Source organism: Globicephala melas, chromosome 17 (assembly GCF_963455315.2).
Source record: "Globicephala melas chromosome 17, mGloMel1.2, whole genome shotgun sequence".
Taxonomy (NCBI): domain Eukaryota; kingdom Metazoa; phylum Chordata; class Mammalia; order Artiodactyla; family Delphinidae; genus Globicephala; species Globicephala melas.
In genome coordinates, this window is record NC_083330.1 from 24,586,221 (window position 1) to 24,603,132 (window position 16,912).

The window sequence follows — 16,912 nt, forward strand, 5'->3', positions numbered from 1 at the left end:
AAAATCTACAAAAAACAAAAGCTGGAGAGGGTGTGGAGAAAAGGGAACCCTCCTGCACTGTTGGTGGGAATGTAAACTGATACAGACACTATGGAGAAAAGTATGGAGGTTCCTTAAAAATCTAAAAATAGAATTACCATATGACCCAGCAATCCCACTACTGGGCATATACCCAGAGAAAACCATAATTCAAAAAGACACATGCACCCCAATGTTCATTGCAGCACTATTTACAATAGCCAGGACATGGAAGCAACCTAAATGATCATCGACAGATGAATGGATAAAGAAGATGTGGTTCATATATACAATGGAATATTACTCAGCCATAAAAAGGAACAAAACTGGGTCATTTGTAGAGATATGGATGGATCCAGAGACTGTCATACAGAGTGAAATAAGCCAGAAAGAGAAAAACAAATATCGTATATTAATGCATATATGTGGAACCTAGAAAAATGGTACCGATGAACCGGTTTGCAGGGCAGAAATAGACACAGATGTAGAGAACAAATGTAGGGACACCAAGGGGGAAACTGGCGGGGGGCGGGTGGTGGTAGTGGGATGAATTGGGAGATTTAGATTGACATGTATACACTAATAGGTATAAAATGGGTAACTAATAAGAACCTGCTGTATAAAAAAATAAAATTAAATTAAAAAAAAAGAAGCAAGATGTATATGCATAGTACATGTGTAATATATGGGGATATACATAAAAGAAAGACTAAGAAAAAAGGGTGAAAAAAGTAAGGGCAGTTTTCTTATTTGTTTTCCATTCTTATGTGAAAAATTGCTAAAGATAGTTACAGACACAGGTGTCCATAGAATATGCTATTGCTTCTTTATAAATGCTCTGTAATTTTTTTCAAAATGGTTCTAATTTATCTGATAATGTAAGTTCCAAAATTAAATACCCAGATGATATTAAATCATATAGCAATTTTCTTGTAAATATATTCAGATACAAAAACCCCATATAGGTCCTTTCTTTCCCTTTTTAATGATTTCTGGTATTTTCACTTTACCCTCTGTATAAATTAACCTGACTTCACAATTTTCATATTTTTGCATTACTTTGGAGACATATAAATATTATCATCAAAATTATATGGTGTTATTTAACTAAAAATCTACCAGTATGTAAGCCACTCTGTTTAAATTATTACTAAAATTCTAAAATCAAGTTTATAGCTGGGTGGTTTGAATATATGGCACACTGAATTTTCAACTTTGCTGACTTTTTGGAGGTGTTACTATAAATCAAACACCAAATAATGTCCTTGCTGAAAAAAGGCAAGAAAATTACAGTTAGTGCTTTAATAGAGATAAACACGCCTATCTTATATTTCTGTGCTTGAATATATATGGTCCTAGATTTATTCTTTAATTTAAACCAATTATTGGAATGCATTTATAATCTGTTATTCAATTTGTTACATACCAGTTAGCAATGTCCTTGTGAGCTACTAAATTTTGAAGAAATGCTTGTAATCCTAATTGTCTATCTTCTAAAAAGTCGGCATTGTAATTATCTTTAAACCAGCGTTTTGGTGGAAGTGCTAATCGAAAGCCTGGAAACATCTCTTTTAACTGAAAAAGAAGAAAAAAGAAGATACAATGTTCAACTCAATTATATGAATTCTACAAAATCTATCCTGTTGACTATGTGAAACTATTCACATAACAAGCTTACAATAAAAGAATTAAATTCAGCTATGCTTTTTATGCCTTGGTTGTTTTATTTCTTGATTTCTACCAGTTGTGTATGCATAGGAGTTACAGTTGCTCCCTGTCCCTGCTAACACGTGGCATTGCCTGTCTTTTTAATGTCAGCCATTCCAGTGGGTGTGTAGTAGTATTTCATTGTGGCTTTAATTTACATTCCTCTCTTGACAAATGGTGTTAAGTATCTTCTCATGTGCTTGGATCTGCATATCTTCTTTGGCGAATTATCTATTTAAATCTTCTGAACCCTCTGCTTTTAAAAAACTGGGTTACTTGTCTTTTAAGTTGTCAGAGTTCTTTATATATTCTAGATAGAAGGCCTCTGTCAGATATATGTATGACAAATATATTCTCCCAGACTGTGGCTTGATTTTTCATGTTAACCATCTTAACAGAGCACATTTAAAAAAATTTAATGTTACCTAATTCATCCACTTCTCTTTTATGGTTTATGTTTTTTTAGATACTATTTAAAAAATCGTTGCTCACTCCAAGGTTACAAAAATTTTCTTCCACGTTTTTTCCTAAGATGTTTATAGTCTTAGCTTTTACATTTTGGCTTATGATCAATTTTGCATATTTGGCTTAAATTTTACTTTCTTAGGAAAGACTTTTCCACCTTTTAAGCTAGGTTAGATTTCCCTTTATACACTCTGATCAAGTGACTATAACTGGATAACAAGTTACCTCAAAACTCAGTGGTGTAAAATAACCATTTATTAGGCCATGGACTCTGTGGGCTGGTAATTCGTACAGGGAATGGTGAGGATGGGTTGTTTTGTCACAATGAGTTAGAACCTCAGCTGGAAACTTGAAGCTGGGAACTGGAAGCCACTGAAGTTCGTTCCCACATATTTATACTGGATCATGCTGCTTGTTGGCTGAGACATTAGCTGGGGCTGTCAGTCACAAGCCTAACATGGCCTCTCCATGTATCTTGGACTTTCTCACAGCATATAGTCTGGGTTTCAAAGGGGAGCATCCCAAGAGAGAAAGCCAGGATGAAGCTGTATGCTTCTTATGATCTAGCCTCATCATCCCACAGCATCAGTTCCACTGTCCTCTATTGGTTAGATCAGTCACAAGCTCACCCACGTTCAAGGGGGAGAGGAAACAGATTCTACTTCTTGACAGTCAGCGGCAAGATTCTGGAAGAGCATATGGGACTGAGAGTATTGCTGCATTCATTTTTAGAAAAGACAATCTGCCACACATTCTCAAATCATTAATTTGTTTTTTAAATGACATTTATCACGATGTAAATTAAGTAACGTTTATTTAATTTTGGACTCTTCTACCAGACCAGCCTTCTAAACCTTGGTTGCACATTGGAATCGCCCAAGGAATACAGACACTTTGTGAGGGCTCTATTGTAGAACAGCTCCCTCCTTTCTGAGGATAATTAATGAGGATCTTGTATTAATGACTGTGTCCTATCTCTGATATATTTGCATTTAATTAGTTGGGATATGGCCTGGGCATTGTAATTTTAAAAAGTTTTCCGGGGAAGTCCAAAGTACAGCTAAGACTTAGAATCATTTTACATTGCAATGACTGTCTTATTCATAGTTGCACCCCCAATGTTTAGTATAATGCCTGCTATATTACAAGCAGCCAACAATCTATGTTCAATAAATGAATGAGATGAAATCATGTACTGTTCAAATTTCTATGCTTATATATAAGACAAAATATCACAATGTAAGAAAAAAGACTAGCAAAAGAGAAAATTCACAGGGTAAAATGCGAAATAAAAATATAAAACAAAAATTCTGTCTATATTTCTATTCTGAAAACGCTGATTTGATTTCAAGATGTAAACAGATAATTTTGGCCTTGGAGTCTGGTCGTTTACTGTGTACGCAATGCAAGTAATAAAAGCCATAAGGAGAAAATAAAAATAGTCTTTTTTATTAATTTCAAGCTTTAAAATTTAAATGTCACATATGTCCACATGCATGGTTAGGTTTTTTTCCCCTAAAAAAATAATCCTCAGAAAAGAGTGAGTTGTTCCACAATTGAGCCCTCACAAAGTGTTTATATTATGAGTGCTTACTCAATAACTTTATTTTGAACAAAGGACAATTTGGGAACTATACATTTGCTTGAAATAACTTTAGTAAAGGCTAGTTTTGTTTTGTTTTTGCGGTACGTGGGCCTCTCACTGTTGTGGCCTCTCCAGTTGCAGAGCACAGGTTCTGGACGCGCAGGCTCAGCGGCCATGGCTCACGGGCCCAGCCGCTCCACGGCATGTGTGATCTTCCCAGACCGGGACACGAACCCATGTCCCCTGCATCGGCAGGCGGACTCTCAACCACTGCGCCACCAGGGAAGCCCAAGGCTAGTTTTTATATTTCATTAAATTAAACATTAATAGATTTCCTGTGAAATGACATCATAATAGGCATTTGATGTTTCCATAAAAAGCCTTTAAAAAAGTAATGCACAGAATTTTTGGATTAAGTTGGAGAACTGAGTACACTCATCTAATTCTCTCTTTCTGCAGCCCTGCTAAAACTACAGTGAAGAGAAAAAAAAAAAAACATAAAACAACATACTGGAAACCAAAAAGTAGAGAGGAGAGTAGCAACTGACTCAGGAGAGTGAAGAAAACCCAAAGTGCAGAAAAATTTATACCAGGTTTATACTTACAGAGACCTCAAATTGCTCACAAACTGGCAGCACAAGGCAGGAGATTGGAAAACACTTCTCTGGAGAGTCTGATCAATCCGACAGGAAAGACCTTAAGATCCTGACATCAGAAGTTCTCCAACACAGTCCACCTTCCCCATTACACAGTGAGTCTTAAAGTCAACGTAAGCCTCACCCATGGAGTAAGAGATTCCAATCAGCTTTTAGTACCCAATTTTTAATCATGACTAGACAACCAGAAAGAATTACTACACACTATTACTTAACATGGAAGACAAAGACAGACAGAAAAAAAGTAACTCAGAGAACACAGACAACACAAGGAGAAAAAAACCCATAAAATAATAAAAATACAAATAAAAACAATCACTAATACACTCAATGGATTAAGATACTACATTCAAGAAATAAGAATAAAATGACCAAAACCAGGGACATTCAGAGAACAAAAAGGTTGTTTTAGAAAGAAATAAGGAAATCTCCTTCAAAATAGCAAAAAAGAAAAAGGTACTAAAGAAAGGGGAGGAAAAGATCTGGAACCAGCCCAAATGCCTGTTTTACAAGAAAGGTTACAGAAAGAGGGAACTGACAACACAGAAGGGAGGAATTCATTAATAAAGCAGTTCAAAAGCATTTTTCTGATCTGAACCACATGGGTTGCCCACAGAGTGTACAAGATAATAGAAGAAAAGAACTTTACAAAAAGTCACAGTGAAATTTCAAATTAATTACACAGAGAAGATTCAACAGACTTCCAAAGAAGAAAAAAACAGGTGACATACAAATGATCAGGAGCAAGAATAGCTTTGGGCTTCTCAAGGGTAATACTCAACACTAAAAGCGAGATGAAAATAGCTTAATGTCTTCAAAATTCTGGAAAAAAAAATTCCAATCTATAATTCTATACCTAGCCCACATTTCAATCAAGTATGAAAACTGCATGAGAATATTTAGAGACATGTGGGGTCTGAAAGACATCACTTCCCATGTAATCTTCCTCAAGAAGCTACTAGGGGATTAGTTCTACTAAAAGGAAAGAGTAATTCAAGAAAGAAGACATGAGATAAAGGAAATAAAGTCCAACAAAGGAAAAAAGTGAAAAAAATCCCCAGAAAGACAGTAAAAGGCGAACTTAGGACACTACTTATGAACTGCCTGATGTCAATCAGTTCAGGACAGTTCAGGACAGTGTGACCCAAGAGACAGACATGTTGAGGATTACCACTGAATTTCTTTTTAATGAGAGGATCAAATACTTGGCTGAGCTTAGCCCAGATTTTCATATGAGCTTGGCTTGTCTTGACAGTGAGCTGATAATGGTTCTGCTCCCTGCCTATGCTCTGCTGTGTGGAACCAACTGAGAATAATCATTTTACCTCACAGAAATACTCAGCTTTGACCTACTCTGCAACCTGGAAGTAGAAAATAGCGAGCTTTTAAGTAGAATATAGAGAAAACCCTACACTCATGGCCATATTCCTGCAAATTATTCATCATCAGCCTGCCCTACAACCCTGCCAGATGCCTCAACTCTGAAAAGCTCTATGTGTTCCAGATCTTGCTCATGACTTTGCCCTCTGACTTTCCCAGAAGAGGCTCTTAAAAACTCCTAGAGAAGCTGAAGCCAGATTATAACCCAGGAGATTAAAAAAAGAGGAATAAAAAAAAGACTAGGGTTCTATAGAAAATTTTCTTCCTAAACAGTGTTATTTTAACTATGTTAAATAATTTTCATATTGTCAATTGACTATTTTTTTCCTCCTAGTATAGATAAATGGAAAACAGAAACTCTTCAACGTTAGAATCAGATCTATATAGTTTCTATATAATACCAAATTCCTAGCACAGTGCTGAACTCTCATTTCACAAATACTTCATGATTGGTTTTATAAAATGAAAGATCCTAAGATGTTACTTTATTTTTAACAATTACAGAAATAATAACTACCATTTAAACTGTGTGGCTGCTGGTGCTTGACACACATTTTTGATTCTTGCCAGTAAAATCAGGTGATGGGTGGAGCTCTTTCTGGTACCTAGAAGACTGACACAGACACTTATCAATTTTAAGTGCCCAACTCAGAGTATCAAGGAGATATTTACTAGATTTAAATTAAACTTCTACTAACATCTTTCTTCAAAAGCTTAAGAGCTATCTAAATCTCAGCTTGCCTAAGATGAATATTTTGGCAATAAAGATGAATCTAGAGAGACCAAGGGACGTAAACACTAAATAATAGTTGAGTCCTGAAAAGAAAAATAAGAAGTCATAAAGGATGAAATAGCTCAAAATTGAATCTATTAGAAACTGTATGAACAAAAATTATAACAATTTCATAAGAAAGCTAGGAATTCCACTTTAGTATCTGGTAACCTCATGAATTACTTTGGTCCTCTTGTTTGTTTAATCATTAAAAAAAATAAACAGAAGTAAAGAATTACAGGTCTTAAAATCGTGAATATAAGAAGAACTCAGAAACAGAAAATAAAATTTACATATAATGGTAGAAATATATTAGAAATAATACTTTTAAGTATTTTGACATGTTGCAAAAAGTCATCTTAACAATACCTTAATTAAGGCTAAAATAGTTTAGCATTTTATATTTTATCTTTTCATTCAAACTGAGGTTTTCAGAAATGGTAGAAACTTTTTGGCATCCGGGCAGTTGCGAAGTCACATAAATGGAGTTTCCCACCACCAAACATTTTAAGAATATACCAACTTGAGAAGTTCTGAGTGTCCAGGAAGAAGGTGGGGGGAGGTGGCAGATGGGAAAGAATAGGACCAGTAAAGTTTCCTCTACTAAACATATGTCAAAATTAGGGAATAATTTGTGATCCAAGTTCAGCTTACTTGGCCTCTCAGAAGTATCATAAATCACTTGCTTCTTTTGGAAAAATGCTCTTTCTCTTGGTTTCTTAAATACCAATTACCCCCACCTGCCCCACCTGATTTCTCTCCAGCTCTGTGAACGCCTCAGCTGCTGTTTTTCTACTGAACTCTTACTGCAATTAACTCAATGAATTCCCTAGTGTTGGAAATTTAGGTTGGTTCTAATTTTTTAACTATTAAAAACAAAATAAAACATGAACAAAGAAAACAAAAATACATAAAGCATCATGATAAGTATCCTTAGGGCTAAATCTTGCTCATATCCATAATTTATTATATAGGATAAATCCCAGAAATGTGATTGTGTCAAAATTATGCTCAGCTTTAGGGTGTCCTCTAGGAAGACTCATGTTTCCAACAATGGATAATACCATTTAAAGCCTGTCAACTTGACAGGTGAAAAATTGTTTAATTTTCTTTTCTTGGAGTACTTGTGATAGTAATTTATTGGTCATTTATATTTCTTCTGTGGATTACCCCATTCATATCATTTGCTGAATTTTCTATTTTTTTTGTTACTTATTTTTAAGGGTACTTAATATACTGAGGTTTATTATTATCGTCTTTGTCTATTTCACAAGTGCAGTGGGCAGAATTCTAGATGGCCCTGTGACCTTTGCCCTTGGTGTTGCCTCTGTGTTTTGTTTTTACACAGGAAAAGATTCTGTAGATGCAATTAAGGTTACTATTCAGTTGACCTTAAGATAGGAAAATTATCTAGGTGCGCCTAACCTTATCACATGAGTTCTATAAGGGTAAAAGTTTCTTCCTGGCTGGTGACAGATGACAAAGTCAGAGATATTCAAAGCACAAGAGGGACTTGACCATCTCTTCCTGACTTTGAAGATGGAAGGGCCATGTGCAAGGGCTGAAGAACAGTCTTTATGAGCCAAGAACAACTTTTGGCTGACAACTAGCAAGGAAACAGGGACCTTGGTCTCACAACCACGAGAAACCAAACTCTGCCAACAACCAGAATGACACTGGAAGCTGATCCTTTTCCAGACCCTCCAGGTAAGAGGCCAGTCAAGCCAACAGCTTGATTTTGACCTTGTTTGATCTTAAGCAGCAAACCCAGCTGAGCACTCCAAATCTCTAGATAATGAACAGATAAGTTTTAAGCCACAGTTTGTGATAATTTGTTATACAGCAATAGAAACATAACACAATGTGCTAAATTTTTCTTTCTTGTTCTTTTGTAGTCATATGATTTAGGGGATCTTATTATACATATACATCTTTTCAAACTCACAAGATTATATAAATAATCACTTATATCTCTGTTGCCAATTTTAAGGTTTTCACATTTTTAATATTAAAAATAATTTTTTGCTTCCAATAAAAGGAAGTTATGCGTAGGGATGGGACTTTGAACTATTACAGTTAAATGAAACAGTCAATTTTATTTGGAAATAGCAAAGACTTGACTTCGCTCAAATAATTAACAAGGAAGAAAAAACACAAATATAACAGAACTCCAGGAACAGATAATAATTGAAAACTGAAAAGTCAGTTTTAGATTTATTAAAGTACTTACTTTATCATTAAGCCTAGAGAAGTCAGTGTATCTTCTAAAAACTACCCAGCTTTCTTCTGGACTCTTCTTTACTAGTATTTTATATACCTATGCAGATAGAGTGAGAAACAGAGAGTTTTAAAATATATTTATGTAAAAATATTTAAAAATTCAAACCAAATAATTTAAAAACTTTTATTTGACAACCCAGATCATAACAATATGTAAAAAATATCAGAAATAAAGACCATCAAATGTTCAAATAATCTAATGTAGGTACCAAAAGCAAGATTTTTTCTTAAGAAACATGACTGACATATTTGAGGCAAAATGCTTTTTTGCTGAACACTAATAATAAATAAACTCATCAGCCTTCAAAATATATTTTATGCTAATATATTCTAAAATGAATAAAAGAATCAATCATGCTTGAAAAAACTTTGAAAAATCTTGTCTTATACAGTCAACTTAATTTTTAAATTCAGTAACTGCCAAGCAAAGTTTTCAAATAAATTAGATGATGTTTTAATCTTCAAAGCTGAAATACAAGGTAAAAAATACCCATATTAAAGTTTACATTTATATAATTATGTACAATTATCTAGGCTATTGAATAGAAAAACTTGGTTGAAGCAAGTCAATATTTTAAAAAGCATATAAGAAAAAGCTAGATCCTATTTTTCATAAGTATAATTTTGGAAGTACTACTTATAACAGAATCTCAGAGAAACATCTGGTAGTTTTCGGTACAGTGTTTTGAGCTAAACTATATACATGACATATGAAAAGTACTCAGTAACTATCGAATGAGTGAAACTCTCTTAAAAGGAGTAACTTTTTTTCTTAAAGTCTGCTGTGCAGTAACTTTCAATTGTAGCTCTAGAACTCCACTCTAACCACATGTGGCTATAGAACACTCAAAATGTGACTAGTCCAAATGGACATGTACTGTGAGTGTAATACAGACCAGATTTCAAAGACTTAGTATGAAAAAAGATGTAAAAATATGTCATTCAAATGATTATATACTGGTTACATGTTGAAATTATATTTTAAGTGTATTAGGTTAAACAAAATACATTACTAAATATAATTTCACCAGTTTCTTTTTACTTTTTCTTAACACGGCTACTAGGAAGTATTAAATTACAAATATGACTCATATCATAATCCTATTGGATGATCTAGAGACAATTCATTATTTAGGGACTGTAGATCATCCTTACCATTTGATTTTTCTCCCTTACAGACTTCTTTTTCAGCTTTGAAGTGAGTCAGCAAGGGTAAGGATGAATCCCTTTGTTTTGAAGTAAAACATAAGTAATTTATCTTTATTACATTTAAAGGTGAAGAAGAAAATTATTTGGATACCCTGTAAAGTCTCCAGACAGCCCTGATGTAAAATAGTCACGAAGGGGAAACAAAGAAAACATTCTTTTTAGGAGTTACTAATTTATGTTGACTTCAAAACTTTTGACTATGAATAACTGATGCATGATACAAGTCAACTTCATATGATAATTAGGTTTATCTATACATAATACATACCAACTTTATTTTCCTGTTTTAAAAAATGAGCCCTTTTCTAACTAAGCCACTCTTTGCAGTGGTCCCTAAACACTCCTGTTTCTCTAGGAAAAACAAAGAGGTGTTCATTTTCTTTTCTAGAAAGCTCTCCTACTTTTCTACTTAAGTAGTGCTTTCAATGAAAACTTTATGGACAATATTGATCATTGCCTCCTCTATGTTCTAATAGCAGTTATTGTCTCTACTCTTTATTTGAAACTTAGTATATACTACTTTGTACTGTCTATCTTGTTATGTACTCCCTGTTTTAAGTAAACAACAACAAATGTAGATGCATACACTAATCATCAGATACACACAGAAAAGTGCCAAAATCTTAAGTATATAACTTAATGAATTTTCACAGAGTACACACACCATGTAACTAGTACCAAGAGCAAGAAACAAAACATTACCAAAGAAGTCCACTTCATGACTCTTTCCCGATCCGACTCACCACCCCTCCTAGTCACTTTTTGTTTTTAATCACTTTTCAAAGGCTTGACACTCTCTATATAAGATCTTGCCAGTTTGTCCTAATACTTTCTTCAGTTAAGAGATCAATTTAAAGAAATATACCAAGGTAAAATTATTTTACAAACCTAAGACTCCCAAGCTTGTAACTCCAGCTTAGACTTCTACCCTAAACACAATACCGAATATATATATAGAGATATAAAATACATATGTGTGTACACACTCACATGCACATACACATACCTGACATCTCCATTTTGATGTCTAACAAACATCTCAAACCTAGCACTTCCCAAAACAAATCCTGATCTTCCCCTCAAAATTTGCCATCTAGTTAAATGGCAACTCTATTCTTCACATTGTTTGGACCAAAAACTTCGGGATCACCTTTGATTTCTCCATCTACCACGTCCCAAGGCTCTACCTTCAAAATATATCCAGAATCTGATCACTTCTTAGGACCTCTTCCACCACGTGGTCCATGGCTCCATCATGTCTCCCACGGATTACTGCAGGAAGCTAACTGCCTCCTGCCTCTAATCTTCCCCCACAAAAATCTAATCTCAATTCAGCAGCCAATTTTAAAGGCTCATGCGAGCCTTTAAAAAAATTAAGTCAGATCATCTGACTTTTCCTTTTAAAACATTTTCAAGATTCCCATCTCATGCAGAGTAAAATCTAAAGGCCTTATAAAGGCTAGGTACTCTACTTGATCTGGGTGTCACACTCGCCTGCCTTTACTTGTTACCTCAGTTCGTACATCTCTTCCCATCGCTTATTCTCCTGTCAGCCACAAGGGTCTTGGCAGTTATGCCACCTGTCTGGAAAGCTTTCCCCCCAGATATTCCCACACTAACATTTTAGTACTAACATCTTTTCTGTGAGGCCATGACTGACAACGCTATTTAAATTGCAACTCCAGTTTCAAGAAACTCTCCATTTCCTTCCCCTCTTTTATTCCTCCCTATAGCACTTATCACCATGTGACATACTAGCATTAAAAAAAAAAAAAAAACTTATCTATCTTTCATTCACTCAGTCGAGTTGCTGTCCCAACATTACCTGGAAGAGGGCCTGGCACATAACAGGTACTCCAAAAATGTCAAATTAACAAATAAACGACTATGACTAATTTCATATTTGCCACTTATTTCTTCCTCTGTATTGTCTTGAAAGAGTTTATATTTATATATCACTGCCTTCAATTTGCCTATGAACTTTTCACACATGTCACCTCAATGAATGCTCCTTCCTTCGTATGGAACGTAGGTCAATGTAAGGAAACGAGCCACCAATTTATTATAATTTCCAAAAAATCACTCGCAAAAAAGTCAGGTCCATGCAGATTTCCCATCATATCATCAGTCTTACAATATTTGAACTCTAAAGACTGCCTCTTCATAAATTATTTCAGTACTTGTTTTTTGACGGTCCTTCCATACTATCATAAATTTACAGCATGAAATGTTGAAATAAATAGGAAATCATTACTTCAAGAAAATCCAAGAGAAAAAACTAACAGTTTGAAAGAATAAGTTTATAAATGAATTTAATTTAGCAAGGTCACTGGATGCATAAATATATAATAACATATGAGACCAAAATATATAAACTAGCAAAGAACAAATAGAAAACATTATGTCAAGAACCTCAAATGACATCCATACCCAGAAATAAATCTTACCAAAAGATGTAAGATGTCTGCCCTGAAAACTACAAAATATTATTAAAAGAATGTTAAAGACTTAAATAAATGGCTTAGGTTCATAGATTCAAAGACTTAGTACTGTAAATATGTCAGTTCTCTCTAGATAGATTCAATACAATCCCAATGCAAAGGGCCAAGACAATCCTGAAGAGGAACAGCAAAGCTAGAGTAATTAAGTTACCAGATGTCAAGACTATCATCAGGCTTTAGTAATCAAGACAGTGTGGAATTGCTAAAGCAGGGAAAAATGGAACACAGAATCAGACCCATACATTTATGGTCACCTGACTTATGACGTAGGCAACAGAGTAAATGCAGAGGAGAAAGAGTTGTCTTTTCAGTAAAAATTTGACTTTAGGGAGAAAAAAAGTGTGTCTTGACCCTGACCTCACACCATGGACAAAAAAGCAATTCCAGATGGTTTACAGAACTAACTGTGAAAGGTTCAACAATAAAGCTTTTAGAAGAAAACATAGGACAACATATTTTTAACCTAAGAGGAGGCAGATTTTATTTTATTTATTTTTAATAAATTTATTTATTTTATTTATTTATTTTTGGCTGTGTTGGGTCTTCGCTGCTGTGTGTGGGCTTCCCCTAGTTGTGGCGAGTGGGGGCTACTCTTCGTTGTGGTGTGCGGGCTTCTCATTGTGGTGGCTTCTCTTTTTGCGGAGCACAGGCTCTAGGTGTACGGGCTTCAGTAGTTGTGGCTCACAGGCTCAGTAGTTGTGGCGCACGGGTTTAGTTGTTCTGCGGCATGTGGGATCTTCCTGGACCAGGGCTCGAACCCGTGTCCCCAGCATTGGCAGGCGTTTTCCTAATCACTGAGCCACCAGGGAAGCCTGAGGCAGATTTTAAAAAGTGCTAAGTGTAAAAGAAATTTAATATACTGGACTATATTAAAACTAAGAACTCTTGTTTATCAAATGCACCATTAACAAAGGCAAACCACAGAGGGAGAGATGATAGTCACAATACACGTTCTGAAAAAGGACTTATGCCCAAAATGCAAAGAAAACTACAAATCAAAGTGGAAAAGGCTTTCTAAAAGAAAAATGAACAAAGGTCTCAAACAGACACTTCAGAAGAGAATATCCAAATGGCCCAAAAAAAAGTCTTAAATGCAAATTAAAACCACAATATGGTATCATTCTACCCACTAGAATAGCTAAAATGAAAAAGACAGAAAAATACCACATGTGGGGAAGATGTGGAGTAACTGGAACTCTCATACACTACTTAAAGGAGTATAACTTAGTACAACCACTCTGGTACATTGTTCATCAGTATCTTCTAAAGCTGGGCAGATGATCCAACAATTTTACTCCTAGGGAGCTATCAAAAAGAAATGAGTTCGTGTGTTTACTGAGTGACAAGTACTAAAAGGTTCACAGCAGTAGTATTTGTAAGAGTCCCAAACTGGAAATTATCTAAATGCTCCTTAACAGTAGATAAACAGTGGATAAACTGTAGTATATTCACATAAAGGAATAGCATCAGTAATAAAAATGAGCTGCCTACAATTACATGCAAAATCAAGGATGAATCTTACAAACATAATGCTGAAGAGACCATACCCAAGAGTACATACTCCATAATTCCACTTACATAAAGTACAAAAATAGGCAAAATTAATCTAGGCTAATAGGAGAGTGGGTATTGACTGACAGAGAGCATGGGGGGAGGCTTTTGGGCTGTTGTAATGGTCTGTTCTTGATTTGTGTGCTAGTTTCACAGCTGTGACTGGTTTGTGAAAATTCGTTCAAGTAAAGCAAAAGTTCACTACGGCATGACAACTTAAGGGGTATAAACCATTTGAATTTTATGTTCAAGAAATTACAAGTATAGGCTAACATCACTTAACACAAGTTTAGAACACAGGCTAATCAATTTTTCATCTTCTACTGATGTACCGCAGAAGTCAATACTCACAGTAAATTTAGCTCTTTCTTCCATCACCTCATAACCCAGGATAATAGGTGTAGAAGGTCTATCTTCCAAATTCACTGTTTCAGGATTTTGTTCTTCACTTTCTCTTGGTCTAGCAGAATACTCAATGGAAGAATCTGCACCTGTAAATTTAGTCCTAATGAGGGGACTGCTACAGACAGATGAAGTGCTTTCCATTTGATCAGGTACACTTGTCTGTTTAAAATTACCCATATTTGAGTCTTCTAACTGGCCTTTGGAAGAGTTTGAGCTTGTTGAGATACTCCCAAAAGAAGAACTTCTTTGGTTTCTGTTGGTTGCAAAACTGGAAGCAGAGCTCCCTATTGGCATAGGAACTGGGACATAAGGAGTTGCCATCTTCTTTTGGCTTTTGCAACAAACCTGCACACTTCTGTGTTCAAACAATTAGAGAACTAGTAATATGCAATCCATTATTTTCTTCTTAGGAATTCACTACCTAAAAATGAGAAGAACACATAGAAAGATTAGTCTTTAATCGGGAGCATTATCCAAAAAAACCCAAAATGCTCATATCCATTTCTTTTAATTTCGTGACACTCTATTACTTTATTTGGAATGAAAACATGCCCCAAACCTCTTCCTTTAATCCCAAAATGTCATCTCTAAGAACTCCCGTTTTTAAGGTAAGGAGAGCAGAAGTATTTGCACCCTTTTTCTTGACCTTGATCCTTTTTTACCCACTTTATTTCTTCGTGATGGATTTCTATAACGACTATTGTAACCTGATCTCATCTATATCAGTTGCAAAGAGGAAAAGTGATAAAGACCGTCCAGAAACTTTATTCTCTGCTTACGATCCTGACACTACTAAATACAGTACAGGGAGGGAAGGGTAAAGGGAAGGAAAGAAAGGGAGAAGACTTATTCATATTTCCTTCTGATTTAATTAGTGAAACTGAACAATTACGCTGAGTAATGATAGTGAGCCAGAAGCTTAGACACCTTGTAAGATTAATAACAGTTCTTAAAGCAACGATTTATTAAACCCAGGATCAAATGGATTTTAAAAAAAACTTAGTCAAATTACATTAATCAGATAAACCCCAAAGAACATTAAACTTATGTCCAAAAAGATTAAATGAATAAAAGTTTAAATATTCTTCAGTTTGTAGATCATCACTAATTCTGCTACGCCATAAAGTGCAGGTACGTAACAAATCTTCAAAACTCATACTCGGTAAGCTCTGTTGTCAAAAGGACGAGTTTATCTTGCCTCAGAATAATTTCGTAATGATACGAAGAAAAAAGCTTTACCACTAAGTTGTTAACTAATAAACTAAGAAATGGAGATAACTACAGACCAGGGAAATGTCACATAAGAGGTCTGCCTATCCAATTACATCTACGCAACCCTACTGGTGAGAAAGGTAGGAAACAAGCCGCTCAGACTCTGACAGATGCTGCAATAAAATTTTTAACCCAGCACGTGGCTCTGGGCTACCTTCCCCATCATCAAAGATTCAGGAAACTTGAGCTGCTGATTCACCGCTCCTCGGTTCCGCCAGATGGCCTCCCCAAAAAGAAGTAAATAAAAGTCTGAAATCTCAACCTCCTCACCGCCAGTAAGGTCGCCCCGCCTCCAGCCATTCGAATGAATACCTGAGGCCGCAGGGCTGGCGTGGGGGGCGCTCAGACAAATACAGCCATTTACCTTGTAAAGACGTGAGCGCTACCCAAACGTTAGAAAAACGTACTGAGCTCATTAAGAGTGTCTCCACTTTTGCCTTGGCATCCACATGCTCTGAGGACGAACATCTCAGTGCTACTCTGGAAAACCAAGGGCAGGTGAAGTGTCCCGAGCCTGAGCAACACGGTGGGCGAGAGAAGTCGGTGGCGAGAGCAAAGTGCAGAAGCCCGGGCTTAGCTCGACCCCAGGAGTGTCTGGTCGGTGTCTGATCATGCCAAGGGTCTTCGGCTCGGTGGATGGCAAGACTCACAGCTCCCGGACCTCCTTGGGGCCCCAAGACGGTCCCGCCTCCGCCGCTCGGTGCGCAGCCAGCGCCTCCCAGACGCCGGGTGGAGTTGGCGGTGGCCTGAGGTTGGCCTGGAGCTCCTGCGGCGTACGCCCACCCTCCTGGGGAGCCGGCCCGCCGCCAGCCAACCGCGGGGGCGCAGGTGTCACTGCACGAGCGCCCAGGACAGCGCCCGCTGCCCGGTCCCTACCTTAGTCCGTTTCGCGATCCAGCTCGGGCGCGCTTCCCTGGGACGGTTAAATCCGACCCTCCTTAAACGCAGCTTTCCGTCTCCACCCACCACACCGAGAGGCCTCACGTGACACCCCTTCCAGAAAACAGCTGCTCCCTGCCTCTGCCCGCCTCCGCCCGGGCCACAGGGCGCAGGATCCCGGCTAGGTGGAGGGCGGGGCTGGGCGGGGGCCGCCGCTCCAGGAAGTGACGTC

At 36.6% G+C, this 16,912-nt stretch overlaps 1 protein-coding gene across 2 annotated transcripts in view; it reads right to left on the reverse strand.

Moving 5' to 3' along the window:
* Positions 1 to 16,865, reverse strand: part of SNX16 (sorting nexin 16) — a 34,784-nt gene extending 17,919 nt beyond the window's left edge. The window contains exons 1-4 of one of the 2 annotated variants that reach the window (XM_030839193.2): positions 16,678 to 16,865; positions 14,476 to 14,950; positions 8,814 to 8,900; positions 1,445 to 1,593 (exon numbers count right to left, since the gene is read on the reverse strand). In XM_030839193.2, the coding sequence (XP_030695053.1) occupies positions 1,445 to 1,593; positions 8,814 to 8,900; positions 14,476 to 14,850 (611 nt within the window). In that variant the 5' untranslated portion in view covers positions 14,851 to 14,950; positions 16,678 to 16,865. Of the gene's footprint in view, positions 1 to 1,444; positions 1,594 to 8,813; positions 8,901 to 14,475; positions 14,951 to 16,165; positions 16,616 to 16,677 lie in introns of those variants that run through there. The other variant, XM_030839192.3, reaches the window with a different exon arrangement.
* Between the last annotated feature and the right edge of the window lie 47 nt (positions 16,866 to 16,912).